Raw genomic sequence first — 23,186 nt, forward strand, 5'->3', positions numbered from 1 at the left:
TGCATGCTCTGGCTGGCCTGTCCAGTGGCCTGAACAGGCTGGCCCCACAAAAAAGTTACTCATACAGGAATCAGGCCACCTGAAGGGCCACACTCAGTTCTGCTTAGTGCCCAGACACTGTTGTGGAAGGTTGGCAGGCTGGCTGCTCTGCTCCACGCTGATGAACTGGAATGGCTGGCTCTGGCTCTGCCTCTGGCCTTGGCTACATTAATTATGACATTATCAACCTGTTGGCTTCATTAAGGGATAATCCCATCCTATGCCCCTATAATTTCATTTGGGCCAACAGCAAGCTCTGATGTGTGAAAGCAGTGAGTGCAGGCTGTGTATTGAGAACAACAAACACACTTCTTGCCACTACATCACAGACTGTGTTAAAGCACGACAATTCTGAATAACTGGTGTGAGTGACATGCCCTCCATGGTGGAACACTTGGTTGACCTGTGAGTCTTGAGGTAAGTGAAGACTGCTGACCCAAATTCCTACAAGCTAGATAATGAACAAAGTGAGCACTAACATTATGTTGTCATTGTTATTATTATTGTCACTATAATTATTAGGTAGTATTATTACTATCAATATTAGTAGTATTAGTATCACTGTCATTATTATTACTATCATCATTCATCTTATTTGTTGTTGTCTCAAAGACCCATTCTATTTCATCGCAACATTCATTTACAATACTTCCAAACTGGGGGCCACCTCACATGCAGTGTCTTAACAACAGTCCTTTGTTGAACTTTTTTCATGTAAGAGGGCCAATGGCAACAAAAACCCAATTTAAAAAAAACCCCACCGAGATGCAAGTCCCCAAACAGGGTCCAAAGCGGTGATCAAAAATTGAAGGATAAGTGTGTTGAAACTTCCCTCTTGAAGGAGTTCAAGTCACAGGAAGGTGGAAATACAGAAGCAGGTAGGGAGTTCCAGAGTTTACCAGAGACAGGGATGAATGATAAGATTACTGGTTAACTCTTGCATTAGAGAGGTGGACAGAGTAGGAGTGAGAAAAAGAAGGTCTTGTGCAGCAAGGCTGCAGTAGGAGGGGAGGCATGCAGCTAGCAAGATGAGAAGAACAGTTAGCATGAAAATGGTGATAGAAGATAGCAAGAGATGCAACATTGCAGCAGTGAGTAAGAGGCTGAAGACAGTCAGTTATTGAGGAGTTGATGAGACAAAAAGCTTTTGATTCAACCCTGTCTGGAAGAGCATAATCCATAGAAAGGCATAATCCATACATGGATGGATAGGGCCTCTGTACAGAGCAGCTGGAAGGGTGAGAAAAACTGGCGATGTCTCAGAACGCCTAACTTCATAGAGGCTGTTTTAGCTAGGGATGAGATGTGAAGATTCCAGTCTAGATTATAAGAAAAGGACAGACCGAGGATGTTCAATGTAGGAGAGGGGAACAGTTATGTGCCATTGACGAAGATGGGATATTTGTCTGGAAGGTTGTGTTGAGTTGGTAGATGGAAGAATTGAGTTTTTGAGGCATTGAACAATACTAAGTTTGCTCTGTCACAATCAGAAATTTCAGAGAAATCAGACGACAGGTGTTCTGGTTTCCTTTTGTGACCTGTTTACTTCCTGAAGGGTTGGACATCTATGAAAAGACGTGTAAAAGTGCAGGGTGGTATTATCATCATACGAGTGGATAGGACGAGAAGTTTGGTTTAGAAGATCATTGATGAATAATAGGAAGAGAATATGTGATAGGACAGAACCCTGAGGAACACCACTGTTAATAGATTTAGAAGAACAGTGACCATCTACCACAGCAGCAACAGAACGGTCAGGAAGGAAACTTAAGATGAAGTTGCTGAGAAAAGGATAGAAGCCGTAGGAGGGCAGTTTGGAAATCAAAGCTTTGTGTCAGACTCTATCAAAAGCTTTTGATATGTCTAAGGCAACAGCAAAAGTTTCTCTAAAATCTCTAAAAGAGATGACCAAGACTCAGTAAGAAAAGCCAGAAGAAGTAGAGCAGCCTTGACAGAACCCATACTGGCGATCAGATAGAAAGTTGTGAAGTGAAAGATGTTTAAGAATCTTCCTGTTGAGGAAAGATTAAAAAAATTTAGATGGGCAGGAAATTAAAGCAATAGGATGGTAGTTTGAGGGATTAGAACGGTCACCCTTTTTAGGAACATGCTGAATGTAGGCAAACTTCCAGCAAGAAGGAGAGGTAGATGTTGACAGATGGAGTTGAAAGAGTTTGACTAGTCAAGGTGCAAGCACGGAGGCACGGTTTCAGAGAACAATAGGAGGGACCCCATCAGGTCCATAAGCCTTCTGAGGGTTTAGGCCAGTGAAGGCATGGAAAACATCGTTGTGAAGAATTTTAATAGGTAACACAAAGTAGTCAGAAGGTGGAGGAGAGGGAGGAACAGGCACTGAATCATTCAAGGTAGTTTTTAGCAAAGGTTTGAGGAAATAGTTCAGCTTTAGAAATAGATGAGATCAGAGTGGTGCCATCTGGTTGAAATAAAAGAGAGAAAGATGAAGAAGCAAAGTTATAGGAGATGTGTTTGGTTAGGTGCCAGAAGTCATGAGGGGAGTTAGATCTTGAAAAATTTTGACACTTTCTATTTACGAAGGAGTTTTTGGCTTGTTGGAGAAAAGACTTTGCATGGTTCCAGGCAGAAATATAAAGTGCATGAGATTCTGGTGATGGAAGGCTCAAGTACCTTTTGTTACCCATCTCTCTATCATGTATAGCACAAGAACAGGCTGTGTTAAACCAAGGTTTGGAAGGTTTAGGTCGAGAAAAAGAGAGAGGAATGTACGCTTTCATGCCAGATACTATCACCTCTGTTATGTACTCAGCACACAGAGACAGTCTGTGACATGGAAGCAGTAGTCATTCCAAGGAAAATCATCAAAACACCTCCTCAGGCCCCCTAACTAGCAGAAGCAAAATGTCAGAGGCACCTCTGCTTAGGGGGATCCTGAGGAGGGATTGGAGCAATAGGATGAGATACAGAAGTGAGATTGTGATCAGAGGAGCCCAACAGAAAAGATAGGGTAACAGCATAAGCAGATGGATTAGAAGTCAGGAAAAGGTCAAGAATGTTGGGCATATCTCCAAGACAGTCAGGAATACAAGTAGGATGTTGCTCTAGGTCGTGGAGAATGGTAAAGTTGAAGGCTAGTTCACCAGGATGGTCAGTGAAAGGAGAGGAAAGCCAAAGCTGGTGGTGAACATTGAAGTCTCCAAGAATGGAGATCTCTGCAAAAGGGAAGAGAGTCAGAATGTGCTCCACTTTGGAAGTTAGTCAAAGAATTTCTTATAGTCAGAGAAGTTAGATGAGAGGTATACAGCACAGATAAATTTAGTTTGAATGACTCTGTGGTTGAAGCCAGATGGTGGAAAATTCAGAAGATTCAAGAGTGTGGCAATTCACCTAGTGAAGACTGAATTGTCTTTGCCAACACAAAGACCCAGCTCAGGAGTGATCCTACGCCACCTGCAACATCAAGATCTGAGGTCACTGGGTAAATGAGGTGGTGGGGGTGCTGGCCAACACAATCACTTTGAACATGATGATAAATATTTGTTCTCATTGAAATTAGTGAACATATTTAATAATGATAATATTAATAATGCATTACTGTTATTATTATTATTATTATCATCAGCATCATTATCATCATCATCATTATCATCATTATTATTATTATTATATTATATTATTATTATTATTATTATTATTATTATTATCATTATTATTATTATTATTATTATTATTATTATTATCAGTTGTAGTAGTAGTAGCATCATTATTATTACTATTATCATTATTATTATTATTATTATTATTATTATTATTATTATTATTATTATTATTATAAACAAAACACCAGTGATACAGAAGATGTGTGTGTGTGTGTGTGTGTGTGTGTGTGGTGAAGTGGGGTGCATGGCATCAAGACTCACGTGACAGAGAGAAGCATGGGGGTGACGGCTGCAGCGTAGGTGAATGCTTTGGCAGCCATCACATTCTCACTGCAGGCCACACTGACCACCACTGCTGCCTCCCCCTCAATGCCAGGTGGCAGGCGGCAGGAGATGGTGTTGGCACTCTCCTGCAGCATGGAGCACTCAGCACCACCAACCACCACCATCATGTACCCGGGAATGAACCCCGAGCTGTTCCCCACCAGCACCGCACCTCCGTTGATGCTGCCGGACTGAGGTGTTAGGGCAGAGGCCACGGGCAGGGTAGTGGAGGTCACCTTGTTGCCCACAACTGCCCTAGCCCCAGCCATGGTCACCATGGGTCTGTAGGAGCCTGCGGACAGGCCGGCTGCTGTGCAGGACACTTTGGTGGGGGTGAGAGAGGTGATGGTGCAGGAGTAGGAGGTGGGATGGTCCTCTGTTGAGTGACTCTGTTGTGGGTGTCTCTCCTGGGGGTTGTGGTCCAGTATGTGGGGAAGAGGGCCAATGCCAGCCATGCGCCAGGCACCCAGCTGCACCGTCTCCTCAAAGGTGGCTGCCCCGGTGCCGGTGAAGCTACCCCAGAAGCCCCAAGGGGCCTCCAGCACATCCACCAGGGACAGCCTCGCCTTCTGCCCCAGGCCATGCAGGTACTTACCACTGAGCACGTTATCCTCATCCTCGGCCACTGTCTCCACCAGGCGGTCCATCTCATCACCCGCCTCCACACCCAGGAAGTCCTCAACCTCATCCTTCACCACCACCACCACCACTCTTCCCTTTCTTCCACCATCAAGTCTTCCTTCTCCTCCTCCTGAGGCACCTCTCGGTAGCCATGGGGGACCGACTGTTGCACCAGAGTGATGGTGACCTTGGTGTTGTCACTGCCAAAGTTGTGGCCAGACAATGTCACTTCCTCGCCCTGCACTGCCATGCTGGTGACCACAGGGGTGAGTGCCTCACTGTAGGTGAAGGTAAGGGTGTCCATCTTGGCCGGCACCTGCAGATTTTCTTTTAAGCTTTTTAAGATTTAGTCACTCAAAAGACACCAAATTACCATATTATGGTTTGAGACGAGAAAAGGAATTTATATAGTCTTTTGCCAAGACACTGTTAATGTTGGATACACATCTAGTCTTAGATATGGTGACAGACTTAAATAATTAACTCATCTTGATCATTCTGCACTGAAAGGAAGATGTGCCATGTGGTAATACAGTAATGCACACATGAGTACCACTGCCAACAGTGCCTCACCACACATCCAGGCAGCAGCTCTGACTCAGTACTCTGCTGTGTTCCTCTTGCCTCAAGTTTAGAGTGAAGACAAGTGTTCTTTTAACTTCATGTATGCACACACACTCACACACACACAGCCTTAGACACACCTCCACACACCTATCAGTGCACCAAGGCCTTCTCTCAGCACCTCAGGAATAGAAATAAAACACTATGACATAGTACTGACACCAGTGCCGTCACCACCCCATGCAAGACTAATGACGGCGAAAGTGGCTCACAAGACAACACTCACTCATCTGTCACTGCCCCCCACAAGAGTAATGGTGATGCAAGCAGTTCAGTCTCACAAGACAACCCTCATTCAGCTGTTCAGAATGACAACACATGTGCAGCCAAAACCATCCCCTTGTGCTTTGGCCCAACACATCACTCACTTTGCTGTTAAGGAGTAATGACTGGGATCATAATTCACTGGTTAATAAATAATTATAGAACTTTTAGAGCTGTGTTTATGGCGTGCCCCACTCAAACCCTTGGGCCAACCACTAGGTAATTTGACTTGAGGAATGAGAGTGAAGTAGCAGTACTTGGTGAGCAGAAAGACTTCACAGCTCTAACGTAACTCATAAATAGTGAGAAGCTGGCTTACAACAACTCTACATACACACACACACACACACACACACACACACACACACACACACACACACACACAGGTCACAAGCAGCAGCTGAAGAAATATTAGGCAAAGTTTAGAAATTGGCCAGAGTTGAAGAGTACAACCAAGTGTGGATGAAAAAGATAGGACCAGAGAAGAGAGAGCTACTATAAATGAACTAAGAAGGGAATTAAATGAAAAAAAAAAAAAAAAAAAAAAAAAACGAAAAAAGACCAGAAGTGGAGAAGAGGTTCTATTGAAGGGTCACAGACATGAGGCTGAGAAAGTGGTAGAGGAAAGAGGACAATGCAGAATGGGAGGTTTAAAAGTGGAGTATACTAACTTAAATGGTCTGATACCAGTAGTGTTGAAAGTTAGAGACTGTTTAAGAGAGAAGAGAAGCCAGATATCATGGCAATTGTTGAAACAAAACTGGAGAGTGATGTGGACGTTTTAGATATTGGTGATGGAAATTACAACCTCTGGATGAGAAATAAAAGATTTAAGCAGGGTTTAGGTGTGATGCTCCTAATTAGACAAGGATTGACAGTGAAATCTACTACATGTGGGGAGGGGAAGGCAGAGGTACTGAAAATAGCCTTAAAAAGAAATGTGGGAAGATGCCAAAATACTGCAGTGACCTATGTTTCCCTTATTCCAACTCAAGGGGTGAGGAAGAATACAAGAGAATGCTGAAAGACATAAAGGCATGTTTATCCAAGTTGATGGATGAAAATGAGGTGAACTAGTGACAGGAGACTTTAACTGTAAAGAGATATCTTGGGAAAATTGGACCACATAACGTAGCAAGTCATCACAGGGGGACCAAATTACTGGAGTTGGCTGTTGAGAATATTCTGATGTAGTGGGTTAAAGAAGACACAAAATTCAGAGAAAATGAAATACTGTCAAAGCTGGATCTAATTTTTACGAAGGAAAAAGCCATAATAGAGGATTTAAAACACAAAAAACCAATAGATAAAAGTGACTATGCATTGATTCAGTTCTTAGTAATGAATAAAAACATAGATATGAGAAAAGACCACAGGAGAGAATGGTTGAACTGCAGTGAGACAAATTTTGGACAGCTTAGGAAGTATTTCATTGAAATGGATTGGAACAAAGTATTTCAAATGGGTGATATAGAAGGAGAGTGGACCACCTTCCTGAACATTTATAATAAAGGAGAGGGGAAATGGACACCTATGAAATCAACAGAAAACCTTTTTAAGAAGGATTGGAGTAACAAGAGATGTGCTACAGCTAGACTGGAGACAGAAAAAAGCATGGAATGTGGAAGAAATATAAGAGACATGACTTGTGGACCAATTATATAAGAAAGAGGAATGAATATGTTAAAATACACAGAGATAAGTAGAATTATGAAAAGAATGTTGTGCATAAATGCAAAGACCAACCAAAACTGTTTTAAAAATTTATGAATGGAAAATTGAGGAGTAAAGAAGACATCAGCTGAGTAATAGTTGGAGAAGAAATGGTCGAAGACCCAAAAGAGATGGCTGAAGTGTTCAACAGACACTTCCACTCACTGCTTACTAAAGAAAATTATTTTAGGGAAGAAAGGATAGTTATGGAAAATGGGACTGGTCTGAAAGAGGTAGTAACATCAACAGAAGAAGTAAAGAATATATTGGAAGAGCTGGGTGTATGGAAAGCAATGGGACCTGATAGTCTGTCAAGCTGGATTCTAAAGAAGTGTAGCCCAAAACTAGCTAAGGTGATACACAATATAATTAGCACCACCCTGTTGGAAGGAAAAGTACCCAAAGATTGGAAATAGGCGAATATTACCCAATTCACAAGGCTGGAAGTAAAGGAGACTCATTTAACAATAGACCAGTATTGCTGACAAGTGTGGTACCAAAGATCTGCAAAAAGATCATCAAGAACAGATGGGTGAAATGCCTGGAAGACAACAATGTGATAACAGACAGACAATTTGGATTCAGAGAAGGAAGATCTTGTGTAACAAATTTGATAAGCTTCTACACAAGAGTAATGGACATAGTGCAAGAGAGAGATGGATGGACTGACTGCATGTACTTAGACCTGCAAAATGCATTATACAAAGTACCATACAGAAGGCTAATATGGATAACTGAAAAATATAGGAAGATTGGGAGGATCGTTATTAAAATGCATGACCAACTTCTTGACGGAGAGATAAATGAGGACAGTAATCAGAGGCAATAAGTCAAAGTGGAAACCAGTAATAAGTGAAGTTCTGCAATATATGTAAATGACATGATGGAAGGAATGACAAGCCACATGAGTCTCTTTGCTGATGATGCCAAGATTATGAGAAAAGTAACAAATGAAAAAGACTGCAAAGCTCTGAATTAAGACCTAATTAAGATAAATAAATGATTGTTGAGATGGAACATGGAGTTTAATGCCAAGAAATGTAGTGTGGTGAAGTTTGGAAAAAAGTGCGAGAAAAACAGAAGGCATCTACTATTTGGGAAATGAGAAAATTACTATAAGATCAGAGAAAAAGATCTGGGAGCAATCATTTCTAATAAAGTGTCATTTGTGAAGCATGTAAACAAGATCACTGGATAAACATGCAATCTGCTGAGAAACATGAAGATGGCATTCACCGACAATGAAGATGATATGATAAAAAAAAAATTGTAAACAACAATGACACATCCAGGACTGGAGTATGCAGCATTAGTGTGCTCACCAAGTTTGACGAAGGATATCAGGAAGCTAGAAAAAATTCAGAGAGCTGCAACTAAAATCCCTACAAGCCTAAGAGGGCATAGTTATGAAGAGAAGTTTATGAGATTGGGCCCAACTACACTACAAAAAAGGAGGGAAAGAGGTGATTTGATAGCACTATACAGAATATTGGAAGGGATGAAAAAATTGGGCAGGGATAATCTTGTGATACCTGATAAGAGAGATACCAGAGGACATGGAAGGAAACTGATAAGGAGTGTTTGCAGAAGAGACATCAAGAAACACAGCTTTCCCCACAGGAGCATAGCAGTGTGGAATTCATTTATTGATGAGACTGTGTGCCAAGACAGTCCATAAATTTAAAGAAAATCTGGATAAAAGTCGATATGGAGATGGAACAGCATGAGCCTAGTGTGCCTCTTGTCCTGTATTTCACAACTAGGTAAATACACACACACAGTCTTGGCTGCACCTCCACACATCCATCTGTGCACCAAGGTCTTCTTTCAGCACCTCAGGATAAGAAAGAAAACAGACCCTACACACACACACACACACACACACACACACACACACACACACACACACACACAATAAAAGAACAGAAGAGACCTTGGTGTAGTTATTACTGACAAGCTGTCACCAGAAACACATGAACAAGGTAAGAGATGAAACCTATTAACACTGAAAAACATAAGAACAGTATTTGCACATCTGGATGAGGAAATGATAAAAAAAAATTATTGTGACCATGATACACCCAGGATTGGAGTATGTAGCTGTGGTATGGTCACCTAACACCAAGAAATCTATAAGAAAATAGGAAGAGTAGCAACAGTCACCTCCAAGTTTGGAGGATCTAATGTATGAAGAAAGAATGTCTAAATCTTGTCTTATAACATTAGAACAGAGAAGAGAGAGAGGTGATCTGATCATACTATACATATACAGAATGATGACTGAAATAAAAAACTTGGATAGGAAGGACTTGGTGATGTGGGATACAAGAGGCTCAAGGGTACATGGCAGAAAACTTAAAAAAGATGCATGTAGAAGAGATGTTAAGAAAATAGCTTCCCACATAGAACTGTGGAGGTCTGGAATGATTTGGACAAAGAAGTCATTGATACAAATACAATACATAAATTTAAGACAAAGTTAGATAAAAATAGATATGGAGACAGGATAGCACAAGCAAAGCTCTTTCCTTGCATGTCACACACACACACACACACACACACACATACACACACACACACACACACACAAAGAGGCTAAAGGGAAAAATTAATCAAGAACAGAAGAAAAGACTAAACTTTTTTTAGAGTTTTGGAGAGTTTTTGGAGACAGAGTGAAAAAATGGTACATAAAGGAAAAGGAATAAATTAAAGTAAAAGAAAAAAATTGCAAAAATGAAGGACTGAATGTGATGTACACCAACACAGACGGACTGTTACACAGGACACTGGAATTATAAGACTATTTAAAAGAAAAAGAATCTGAAGATAGCGTGTTTAACGGAAATAAAGCTACAAGAAGAAAATCAGACTATCATTAACAACAACTACAATATGTGGAGAAGAGACAGGATTGGCAAAGGAGGGGGAGGTGTAATGATAATGACAAGAAATGAGGTGAAGACAAAAATAATGAAATATGGGGAAGGAAAAGCAGAAATAGTGACTGTTAACTTGGAGGATAATCATGGAGAAATACTGATGGTAATAACAACCCACGTACCACCCAAAACAAATTCTTGGAGCAAGGAAGGCTGTGAGAAAATAATAGAAGATACCACTCAGCATTTGAGTAAATTAATCAAAAGTAATAAAACAGAATTATTGGTTGGTGACTTCAATTGCAAAGAAATAAATTAGGAAACATTCAAGGCATGAGGAAACAAGACTGCATGGTGAGAAAGATTTCTGAAGTTGACTATAGAAAACACAATGATGCAATGGGTGACCAAAAATACAAGATATATAAGAGATGATGAACCAACAAGACTTGACTTAATATTAACAAAAGGAATTGACCTAACTAAAGAAATGGTACATGTCCCCCATGGAAAAAAGTGACCATATAATGATAGAAATAGAGACTGACAGTGATGTCAGTGCAGATGATGAATCCTACAAACAAAACAGGAGAAACTAGGGAAAAGCTAACGTAAATATCTTACGAGATTCTATGAAGCAACGGACAGGAGAAAGCTGAAGAGCAAATTATATGCAAGGCAATATAACACTATATGAGGCAGGAGTGAATAAATATGTCCCACTATACAAACCTAAAGAAAAAGGAAAACTGGTGTAGTTAACGCAAGATATGCAAGAGCAAAGAGAAAAGAGATGAAGCATGGATAACAATGAAAAGAAGTGGAAACCAAAAAAATAAAGACTTTAAGATAGCAAGAAATGAATATGTGTAAATAAGGAGAGGGGAAGAAAAAGGATATGTAAAAGATGCACTTGAGAAGTGCAAGGACAAACCAAAACTATTCTAGATTCATAAATGGAAAAATTAAACTCAAAGAAAAACTAGAACAGTTGAAGGATGGACATGAAACATATGAAGACCCAAAAGACATGAGTGAATTGCTAAACAAAAAGTTCCACCAAGTTTTCACAAAAGAATCAGAATTTAAAGAACCACAAGATGTGAACACAAAAGAACAAATGTGGGAAATTACAGTAATTAAAGAACTTTATTAAATGGTTGAGGAACTGGAAGAGAAAAGCAACAGGACCAGATGGACTATCAGGTTTCATTTTAACAGGAAACAGTTAATTGAACCAGTATATGACATAATAAAATGCTCAGTATCAATTGGAAGTGCCTAAGGAATGGAAGAGAACAGGTATAGTGCCAATTTATAAATGTGGAAAAAAAGAAGAGCCATTAAACTACAGACCAGTATCAATGACCAGCATAGTATGCATGATCTGTGAAAAAGTGACGCAGAAGCAGTGGACAAAACTTCTAGAGAACATGATATATCAGAAAAGCAGTATGGCTTTAGATAAAAACAATCATGTGTAATAAATCTGATCAGCTTCTATTCAAGAGTGACTGATATAATGCAGGAGAGGGATGGATGAGTAGACTGTGTGCATTTAGATCTAAAAAAAAAAAAAAAAAAAAAAGCTTTTGACAAAGCTTCCCACAACAGGCTACTATGGAAGCTAGAAAATGTTGGAGAATTAAATGGAAAAATAATAAACTGGATGGAAAGCTACTTAAAGGGAAGAGAAATGAGAATGGCAGTAAAGGATGTAAAAGTCAAAATGGAGAAAAGTAGATAGTGGAGTACCACAAGGATCAGTGCTGGCACCAATACTTTTCCTTATCTACACCAGTGATATGCCAGAAGGAGTAATGAGTTACACAAATTTGTTTGCAGATGATGCAAAATTACAAAAACATATGAAAGACTGAAAATCTACAAGAGGATCTGAATAAAATCTGGGACTGGAGCAAGAAATGTGAGATGGAGTTTAATATGAAAAAATGTCATGTAATGTAAGTGGGAAAAAGTGAAAAGAGACCAAAATGGATCTAGAAAATGGGAAATGTAGAAATAATAAAAGTACAAGAAGAGAAAGATCTGGTAGTGAATATACAGGACAGTCAATAATCAGAGATGCACATACGGAAGATGTTCAGAGATACATATAGAACGATGAGAAATATTAGAACAGCATTCCACTACATGGATAAAGGTATGAAGAGAAAGATAATTACCACTATGATTTGACCAAAGCTGGAATATGCTAAATCAGTGTAGTCTTCCCACAAGATGAAACATGTCAAAGAAATAGAAAGAATACAAAGGATGGCAATGAAGATGGTTCCAGAACTGGAAGAATTAACGTATGAAGACAAGTTAATGAAGATAAATCTGCCACATTGGAACAAAGAAGAGAACAGGAAGACTTAATAACTATATATAAATTGTGGAATTGAATGGAAGAAATTGATAATGAGAAACTGCTGCTAAGAGAAGTAGAAAATACCAGATACACACGAGGCCACAGCAAAAAAATAAAAAAAGAAAGATGCTTGAATAACATAAAGAAACAGTTTCCAACAAAGAAATCCAGAAGTATGGAACAAGCTCAGTGAGGAGGTAGTACTGGAAACGAGTGTGTACAACTTTAAGGAACAACTGCACAAGTGTAGATATGGAGACAGGACCACACAAGCATACCTCAGGCCCTGGAAATTACAACTAGGTAAAATATGCACACACATGCAGCCTTGGCTGGAACTCCACACACCCATCAGTGCACCAAAGCTTCTGGCACAAAGCTTTGATTTCCAAACTACCCTCCTACAGCTTCTATCCTTCTCTCTGTAACTTCATCTCAAGTTTCCTTTCTGACTGTTCTATTGCTGCCGTGGTAGACAGTCACTGTTCTTCTCCTAAATCTATTAACAGTGGTGTTCCTCAGGGTTCTGTCCTGTCACCCACTCTCTTCTTATTATTCATTAATGATCTCCTAAACCAAACTTCTTGTCCTATCTACTCCACCGATGATACCACCCTGCACTTTTCCACGTCTTTTCATAGACGTCCAACCCTTCAGGAGGTAAACATTTCACGCAGGGAAGCCACAGAACGCTTGACTTCTGATCTTTCTAAAATTTCTGATTGGGGCAGAGCAAACTTGGTATTGTTCAATGCCTTAAAAACTCAATTCCTCCATCTATCAACTCGACACAACCTTCCACACAACTATCCCCCTCTTCTTCAATGACACTCAACTGTCCCCATCTTTTACACTGAACATCCTCGGTCTGTCCTTTACTCATAATCTGAACTGGAAACTTCACATCTCATCTCTAGTTAAAACAGCTTCTATGAAGTTAGGCGTTCTGAGACGTCTCCGCCAGTTTTTCTTACCCCCCAGCTGCTAACTCTGTACAAGGGCCTTATCCGTCCATGTATGGAGTATGCTTCACATGTCTGGAGGGGTTCCACTCATACTGCTCTTCTAGATAGGGTGGAATCAAAAGCTTTTTGTCTCATCAAATCCTCTCCTCTAACTGACTGTCTTCTGCCTCTCTCACCACCGCAATGTTGCATCTCTAGCTATCTTCTACCGCTATTTTCATGCTAACTGCTCTTCTGATCTTGCAAACTGCATGCCTCCCCTCCTCCCACGGCCTCGCTGCACAAGACTTTCTTCTTTCTCTCACCCATATTCTGTCCACCTCTCTAACACAAGAGTTAACCAGTATTTTCAATCATTCATCCCTTTCTCTGGTGAACTCTGGAACTCCCTGCCTGCTTCTATATTTCTATCTTCCTATGACTTGAATTCCTTCAAGAGGGAGGTTTCAAGGCACTTATTCATCAATTTTTGACTACTGCTTTGACCCTTTTATGGGACTGACATTTCAGTGGGCATTTTTTTTATTGGATTTGTGTTGCCCTTGGCCAGTGTCCATCCTACATAATAAACACACACACACACACACACAAAACTTACACTGGCCACAGTCAGAGTGAAGGTGGCCACGGTGGCAGAGGTGGAGGGTGGAGTGAGGCAGGTGACTGTGGTGGAGGAGACACTCTGCACCACACAGGTCTGGCCCCCCACCAGCACCACAGGAGAGGCAACCAGACCCTGCAGACCACCTCCACTGATGGTGAGCAGGGTGCTGCCACCCAGGGAGCCTTCCAGGGGACTGAGGGAGGACACCTGCGGCACCACCACCACACGGCCCTCACTGCTGTACCCTGCGATGTCTGTCACTGCTATGCCCCTGCAGGTGAGGTGTGGTGAGGCGTGGTGAGGTGTTGTGGTGTGGTGAGGTGCAGTGATGCTGTGGTGGCATGGCAATGCCATGGTGTTGTGTGGTGATGCTCTGGTGGTGTAGTGCAGTAATGTGGTGTATGATAGTGTGGTGAGGTGTGGTGGTGCTGTGGTGTAGTGATGCTGCTGTGGTACAAAGCTGTATTTCTGTCATTGAAGCATGTTCCTTTTTTTTTCTCATATCATCTCAAACATCCAGTTTCTCTCATCCGTGCTGACCTGTCTGTCTATCTGTCTGTCTGTATGTTAGCTGCACTCACCTGTTGATTGCCTTGACAGTGATGGGCAGGTATGCACCCGACCTCAGGTTGTCCAGGTCGTCCAGATCGCAAGTCACAGAGGTGTCTGAAGCAGAGGTCACACTACAGGATACTTCACCAACACTGACCTCTACCTGGCAGGCCAGGTCACCAAAGCCTGATCCAGTGATGGTGAGAGAGTCGCCACCCACCACCTGCAGGCCGCTGTGTCAAAGAAAACAGGAAACACTCAGCGTGGGGAACCATTATTACTGCCACTGGTGCTGCTATCATTACTACCATTACCATCACTAATGCAAGAGGAACCCTGGCCTGCACTAGCCTGCCCTCACCTCAGGCCCTTCAGTGTGGGTGGTGGAGGAGGCCAGGGCAGAGACCACAGGTGTGTGACAGGTGTGGAAATGAAAGTACAGGTATCCATTTTCTGGTGTGGTCAGGTCAGGGAGGTCACACCCATCCAGAGGCATCTCCAGGATGGGGTCACAGCCACTCATGTTGACGACCTGACTCCCGGCAACCTGGTAGGTGGCTTCCTTGTCACCCAGCAGTACGGCCATCCTGAGGGCCTGATGAGGTGGCCGTACCACGTTGACTTGGCCCCGCATCACCACACCACCAGGCAGTGTGGGGCCAGCATAATAGTGGATGCCTTGCTGGGGGAAGGCCACTGTGAAAGAGCCTGTGGGAAAGCAATAGTAGTAGTAGTAGTAGTAGTAGTAGTAGTAGTAGTAGTAGTAGTAGTAGTAGTAGTAGTAGTAGTAGTAGTAGTAGTAGTAGTAGTACTGGTGGGAGTAGTAGTAGAAGTAGCAGCAGCAGCAGCAGTAGCAGTAGTAGTAATAGTAATAGAGGTGGTCACGGTGGTAGTATTAACAGTAGTAGTAGTAGTGGTGGCAGTATTAGTAGTAGTTTTTCTCACCCCCCCCCAGCTGCTAACTCTGTACAAGGGCCTTATCTGTCCATGTATGGAGTATGCTTCACATGTCTGGGGGGTTCCACTCATATTGCTCTTCTAGACAGGGTGGAATCAAAAGCTTTTTGTCTCATCAACTCCTCTCCTCTAATTGACTGTCTTCAGCCTCTCACCGCTGCAATGTTGCATCTCTTGTTATCTTCTATCGCTATTTTCATGCTAACTGCTCTTCTGATCTTGCTAACTGCATGCCTCCCCTCCTCCTGCAGCCTCGCTGCACAAGACTTTCTTCTTTCTCTCAACCCTATTCTGTCCACCTCTCTAATGCAAGAGTTAACCAGTATTCTCAATCATTCATTCCTTTCTCTGGTAAACTCTGGAACTCCCTGCCTGCTTCTGTATTTCCAACTTCCTATGACTTGAATTCCTTCAAGAGGGAGGTTTCAAGACACTTATTCATCAATTTTTTACTACTGCTTTGACCCTTTTATGAGACTGGCATTTCAGTGGGCATATTTTTTTATTGGATTTTTGTTGCCCTTAGCCAGTGTCCTTCCTACATAAAAAAAAAAAAAAATACTCATATTTCTCCTCCTGCCTATTTCTTTTCATTTTTCTCCGCTCTTCCTCCACTTCCATCCTTCTCTCTCTTCCTTCTTTCTTTTCAATCCATCCTCCTTCCTTTCCTTCCTGTTTACACTCTCCAATCTCTCTCTTTCTCTCCTTGTCACTATCCTTCTATCCCTTCATTTCTCTCACTTCACTTCTGTGCTTTCCTGTCTCAATTTCCCCCTCACCTCATCCCAGTCTCTCTGTCCTTACCTGCAGCAGTCTGTGTCCCTGAGAAGAAGCCAGAACCATCAGCGTCCTCACAGTTATCCACAGGGCTGGCCACCTCACACACTCCGTACTGCAGCTGTGAGTTCTCAGACACCTTACTCCACTGCCAGGTCACTGAGTCTCCCTCCACTACCTCCAGCACACGAGGATACCATGATACAGTCTCTGTGAAAATTGAAGGTAATGGGGTTGCTTGAAGTCCACAAATGGTACTAAGATGACTAGGTTTGGTGAGTGAGAGGTGCTTGATAAAGGCTTCATCTGTGTTCATCAGTGTTTCAGCATCTTATTTTGACTGCTTTTAACAGGTTCTGGTGGAAGTTACTGCAGGTTTTCAGAGGCACTTTCGGGATTTTATGGGCAGTTTAACAAGGATAGAGATAGTTTAACTGACTGCACAGGATGTTGTTGGAGTTTTCAAGGGTGTTTATGTGACTCTAGTGATACTTTAACAGGAATTCTGCATCATCAAGTGTGTGTGTGTGTGTGTGTGTATGAATCAGCGCCTCACCAGAGCTGGTGCCAACATTCACAATCCTGTGGTTGGTGGTGATGGGCCTGGTGATGCAGGTGAGGGCCTCATCGGAGCACTGCAGCACCTCACACTCATACACCTGGCCCAGCTTCACCTTGAGGCGGGAACAATCCGAGCTGAAGCCTGTGCCGCCCAGCCTGACCAGCGTGCCACCCTTCACTGACCCCTGGGTAGCTGAGGCCGAGGTCACCTGCAGTACGTACTCCACTTCCCTGCCACAACATCGTCACTCTATTATCAGTGAGAGAGAGAGAGAGAGAGAGAGAGAGAGAGAGAGAGAGAGAGAGAGAGAGAGAGAGAGAGAGAGAGAGAGAGAGAGAGAGAGAGAGAGAGAGAGAGAGAGAGAGAGACACCCACCTGGCAGCAGCACCAAAGCCATCAGCGGAGAGTACCAGGGTATGAGTGCCAGCCGACAGTGCCGGGGTAAGACAGCTCATGCTGATGTTACTCCAATGAGTCGTATAACACAGCTCTGATCCGATCTGGCGGCATGAGGTCATAGGTCAGGTCAGGGGTATTGGGAAAGTGATAGGTTAGGTCAGGGTTACTAGGAAGGTCAGAGGGGGAAGTAGTGACTTTATATCAGTACTAGGGAATTTGGTTGTTGACTCTGAGATGAATGGACATTTCCACCTCGGCTCCCTACCCTTGTTCCTGTACCCCGGCACCTGGCCCCTCCCCTGCCCTGCCTTCTCCTCAGATAAATGTTCAATACATTGCTTTGACACACAATTTAATTTCTAAAATCTTTCTGGCCTCTTTTTTACTTTTTTATTAACTCAATAAGTCTTATCACTTTCTTAGAATAAAAAAAAAGTTCCTAGCAAGGCAGCACACAAATGTCAGAAACAGTTGTTCCAGTCACCATGACCAGCAACAGCAATGTTGCTTTGGCCAACAACAAGAAAACACCACACAAGCACACTCTCATGGAAGGTAAGAACACACCAGTACAGATGCCACTTACTGCTACACCTTGCCTTCAGCATGGTAACAGGAATACTCTTGGCACTTACACTACACACACTAATATGCCATGTGCAGACATGAACAGTTACATCCCCACACCACACATCCAAATCATCCACAAGCACCAACATCACACTTAGCCAAGATGCTTCACACTGCTCCAAAACACACCACAACAATACAAACACACATTCAAGACAGTTTGTGCCAAAGCAGCTGAGTGAGGCAAAGGGGCATCCAATGTGATATCTGCTGTAACCGGTCCAAGCATGCTGTGTGGTGTCATGTCGGCTGCATCGGATCGTTTGCACAGGTACACCACGGATCAATTAACAATAGTATCGTGTGTATCTGCAGCAGATGTGGCTCTCCTAATGTCTCTACATCTTCTTTCTCACTACCTCCTATTCCAACCTCTAGCTCCTTTGACCTGCTATGCACACACAGTACTAACAAATCTCATATACATTTTCCTTCCATGAACCAGCAACACTCACCCTCACAACCACCAACACCTAGCCACACATCCCACCACACAACAAGACATTCAAGCTCCACATCACCTAAACACCCTTGTAACACCAGTCCATCAATCTGTCAACCAGGGCCATTTCCCATTGCTTTTGGCATTTCCTGCACATCATGACTACCCTCACCTCTCTTACACCCCCTTCACCTAAACCTTCCCCCATTCCCCAACTCCCCCAGCAACCTCTCCCAGTGCCTCTCCTGCCCTACACACAAATGACCCAGACTTCACTGTAGGTACCAAAACATGCTTAACACCCAACACAGATTCTGCAGAAGTCTTTCCTCCACCATTTAGCAAGACAGTCATAAAAATTTCTAACTGTAATTCACTTTTTTTTTTATGTAGGAAGGAAACCAGCCAAGGGCAATACATTTATAAGAAAGTCCCACTGAGGTGCTGGTCCCCAAGCATAGTCAAAAGTGGTTGTCAAAAATTGAAGGATAAATGTCTTGAAACCTCCCTCTTGAAAGAGTTCAAGTTATAGGAAGGAGGAAATACAGAACCAGGCAGGGAGTTCCAGAGTTTACCAGAGAAAAGGATGAATGATTGAGAATACAGGTTAACTTTTGCATTACAGAGATGGACAAAATTGGGGTGAGAGAAGGAAGAAAGTCTTGTGCAGAGAGGCCATGGGGTTCTACTTGCAGCTTTCAACAGACCTCCATCTTCCAACACAGAATACTCACACAACCTTCACACAGCTCTTTCACACCTCACACCAGACAAACACATCTGGATTGTACATGATTTCAACCTCCCTGACATCAACTGGACCACTACGTCCCCCTCCAATCCCTATGACACTGATGTCTTCAACCCTATCATTCCCCACACAAACAGGTGCCAGCTACACAACACACTAATTGACAACAAAAATACATTTTCACTCATGCAAACAGTACTCAAGCCAACAAAAACACAGGCTACCACACACCCCTCTGGTGCCAGAGGCCTTCTCACCACAGTCCATACATTAGACCTTCTAAAAAACAACATACACAATATAATAAACACCCAGGTAGTTCCAAGACTAAATGACCACAACAATGTTCCAGTTGACATAGACCTTCTACCGACAAGACAAAAACACAGATGTGGGTCAATCCTACTCTACTCTAGAGCTGACAGACTCAATTAAACACTCTACAGAGACAATTTTCTATCTTCTGACTCATACTCTGGACTCCTCCAAGAAACTGGAACAGCCTGACACACCATACACACCACCATGAACAACTACAGCCCATAGAAAACACCCTCATGTAGACATACACTCCCCTGGTTCTCCAGGAACCTATGGAAACAACACCACAGAAAACAGAGATGACAGATGCAAACAATCACAGAACACACCAGGGAAATGGGCCGCCTTCAGATCTTTCCAAAAGAATCTTGCCAAAAAACATAAAGAAGACCAAACGTGAACACCTTTGTAGATATCTCACAGATAATGTTAGAAACAACACCAAAACACTTCTTCAAATTCCTCAAGTCATGCAGACAGGACAAAACAAACATACAGTATTTGACGGCTTATAAGACGCATGGGCTTATAAGGCACACCTCACTTTGGGCAGGCATTGAAAGAAAAAAAAAAAAAAAAAAAAAAAAAAAAAAAAAAAAAAAAAAGATAAATATGCTCTGAATATGAACTGAAGGGTTTCAACTGAAATTTGAAGGCCTCTCTTACGTATTCAGATCCTTATTAGACCCCAATATTTTACATTTAAAAACTTCTATATTTGCTAAGACCTACTAACACTACCAAACACCAATCCTGCTGTGAGATGTGAACAAATATGGTGTAGGCAAAGACACTGTCAGAGCCCAGAGGGATACTAAAGTTTGTATGATGCTCTCTTCACTTATAAAACCTTTTGTTTTGTTAGATAGTAAGCTATTTTCTAAAAAAGCAATAGTTTCTCATTAGCTTTGAGTTTTATTGAACATGTAAGCAAGCTAATAATGTTAGAAGATAGGCACAATTTCAGTTGTATGAAGGTGTGTCTCACTTCAAGGAATAATGGCATCACACTAAGGAACACAGTGAATCTTGCACGTGTCACCAGGTTTGGTGTGTGACCCACCGTGAGTTTGTTTTGGTACATGCAATGTGAGGGTCATCACTTAATTTCTTCCTGACTGGTGTTATTTTATGTGAATTACTGGTAAGTACCACCTGTTATACATTGTTATCTTCCAAAAAAAAGTTGTTTTTGAAGTGTAGAAATGGTCATCACTTTGTTTACATGTGCAAAGATGTTTGGGGTTTGTTTTAAAGGCCACTGTTGCCACAGACTTACCAGTGGCCACTGCTCCAAAGCTGAACCTTGGCCTTATAAGACGCATGCTTATTTTCTCAGACTTTTTTTTGGTAAAAAGGCATGGCTTATAAGCCATCAAGTACAGTACTTGTCCTTAAAGACTGCGACGACACTCTTGCTACCACGCCAGAACACAAAGAGCACTTACTCAACACACAGTTCCACTCTGTATTCATCCAGAAAAACCCCACACGAGCCAAATAGCCCTTACCCACCCATTCCCTCCCCTCGACATCAGGACAGACGGAATGCAGAGGTCACCACAGACTCTGGACACCACTAGATCATCTGGACTTGATAAAAGTCCCCCCCCCTTTTTCCTTAAGACTTGTGCCCCCATCCTTGCTCTCAGCCTTCCAGCCATCCTCTAAGTGATCTTTACCCAACCTCTTCATGCATCCTCTCTTCTCTCTGACTGGCTTTGTGCTGATGTCACCCCATTTTCAAGGCAGGTGTCTGGAGTGACCCTTCTAATTATTGCCCCATTTCTCCCACCTTTATCATCTCCCACATCTTTCAACACATCATACACAGACACATAATAAATCATCTTGACACAAACAACATACATATTATCAGACCACACGACATGGATTCCAACCCAAATTATCATGCGAGTCACAACTCACTGTTACCCACCATGACATTACAAGACATCCAGACAGACGTGATGCCAAACAAGTTGACACTATCGTGCTAGACTTTGCCAAAGCCTTTAACAAAGTACTCCACAAAAGACTGATTCTGAAACTACAGCATTGTGGCAGCACTGGACCAATTCTTCACTGGGTCACTTCTTTTCTTTCCAACAGGACCTAATGTGTTCTTTTTGACAGTGTTGCATCTGACCCTGTCCCTGTCTGTTCAGGTGTCCCTCAGGTCACTGTCTTGGGGACTCACACACACAGACAAATATAAAGAGGCTGGAAAAGCTCAACATAGCTACAGCCAGGTTCATTACAAAACAATTACACACAAACTTCTGGCATAACAACACGCATTAAACAATTAAATATGGACACCCTCACACTTCACAGAGAAGCACACAGACTAACAATAATGGCAATAATGCACAAACTCACAAACCATCAAACTGACATCAACAAACATGAATACTTACACCACACACAGCTAGTACCCATAACACACACAACCACAAATATGAATTCAACATACCACAATAACACAGACTCTTTCAAGCACTCACACTTCCATGGACCACATGCAGCTGGAACGGACTCCCCCTCACAAACACAGCACGTGCATTCAAACACCTAACACTCCCACATTTCAGAACATGCACATAAAACTCCTACCCTGGACACTTAGTTTTCCCCTCACCCCACCCCAAGTAACCTTTTCCCTCTCTGACATCTCCTTGCAGCCAGCTCCCCATATGCACCCTACACATTAAATATTGAGATTGAGATTGAGATGGAGGGAATAGGTTATGTTTTCCTGACTTTTACTGGGTGGGAGGGAGGGAGGGAAGGACAGAATGACACTCACATGAACTGATCCTGAAGTGCCAAAGTTTGTTCCTCTTGACCTGTGAGAGAGGAGAAAATAAGACACAGAAACACAGAGAAAATATTTGTTATGACAGATCTTCACTGTTTCCACAACTGGAGGAGGAACAGGAGGAGGATAAGAGACTCACCAAAGAGGGAGAGGGTGTGGAGGGAAAGGCCAATGATGGTGGGTGACAGTGAGACGTCATAAGTGAAGGAGGAAGGGAGGGAGCCACTTGTGCCGCCCACATCCACCACCACATCCACCGTGCCCTCCTGCCAGAGTGGAGAGGGTCAGGAGGTGATGGCCTGGCCTAACCTAACACCACTACCACCATCATCACCATCATGACACACTCTTACAGTAAGAAATTGTACAAACAAAAGAGGAAAGAAAATGTGAGAAAATAGTATTTGTAATCCTAAATTACATTTTTCACTTAGCAGCATGACATGTAGCTTTGGCTCTGTCTCATACGCAAAAAGTAGCCACACCAAAAAAAATGTAACACCAACATATGTATGTTGTTGGTGTTATCTTTCTGTGCTGTGGGTGCAAATCACCCAAGCTATGTGTGATGCAGCTTGTATGTGATACAAATATAGTTTTCCTGACAGAGCAATTAGCCAGTGGAAGGCACTGACTGACCAATTTATGTGTGCAGGAACCATTCATAGCTTTAAACACACACACACACACACACACACACACACACACACACACACACACACACACACACACACACACAAACACACACACATACACACACAAAGCATTCATAGCTTTAAAGATAAATATGACAAATTAACTTTAAAAGATAAGACATTACAAATTTCACTAAATTCTTTAAAAATAAAATTACATAAGAACAAACACACACACACACACACACACACACACACACACACTGACACACACACACACACACACACAGTTGGAGA

General features: G+C 42.3%; 2 protein-coding genes across 3 annotated transcripts in view; both read right to left on the bottom strand.

The window, feature by feature from the left end:
• Nucleotides 1–4,795, bottom strand: part of LOC135112282 (fibrocystin-L-like) — an 8,229-nt gene extending 3,434 nt beyond the window's left edge. The window contains exon 1 of the mRNA XM_064026577.1: nucleotides 3,936–4,795. Coding sequence (XP_063882647.1) covers nucleotides 3,936–4,645 — 710 coding nt within the window. The 5' untranslated portion in view covers nucleotides 4,646–4,795. The remainder of the gene's footprint in view (nucleotides 1–3,935) is intronic.
• Nucleotides 4,690–22,495, bottom strand: LOC135112292 (fibrocystin-L-like). Of its 2 annotated transcripts, XR_010274259.1 has the most exons (8): nucleotides 22,394–22,495; nucleotides 22,243–22,282; nucleotides 17,266–17,390; nucleotides 16,885–17,120; nucleotides 16,356–16,538; nucleotides 14,956–15,302; nucleotides 14,624–14,827; nucleotides 4,799–4,935 (listed from the first exon to the last, which is right to left on the bottom strand). XR_010274259.1 is itself a non-coding variant. In XM_064026609.1 (4 exons), exons 1-4 carry the CDS (start codon nucleotides 15,042–15,044, stop codon nucleotides 4,690–4,692), a joined length of 816 nt encoding a protein of 271 aa, XP_063882679.1. In that variant the 5' UTR covers nucleotides 15,045–15,178. The 2 variants fall into 2 exon arrangements, 1 of the variants encoding a protein (XP_063882679.1); XM_064026609.1 differs by lacking the exons at nucleotides 16,356–16,538; nucleotides 16,885–17,120; nucleotides 17,266–17,390; nucleotides 22,243–22,282; nucleotides 22,394–22,495 and adding an exon at nucleotides 14,037–14,313 and having other exon boundaries at nucleotides 4,690–4,935; nucleotides 14,956–15,178.
• Nucleotides 22,496–23,186: the final 691 nt, after the last annotated feature.

This window comes from Scylla paramamosain, chromosome 2 (assembly GCF_035594125.1).
Source record: "Scylla paramamosain isolate STU-SP2022 chromosome 2, ASM3559412v1, whole genome shotgun sequence".
In the NCBI taxonomy this organism is placed as follows: Eukaryota; Metazoa; Arthropoda; class Malacostraca; order Decapoda; family Portunidae; genus Scylla; species Scylla paramamosain.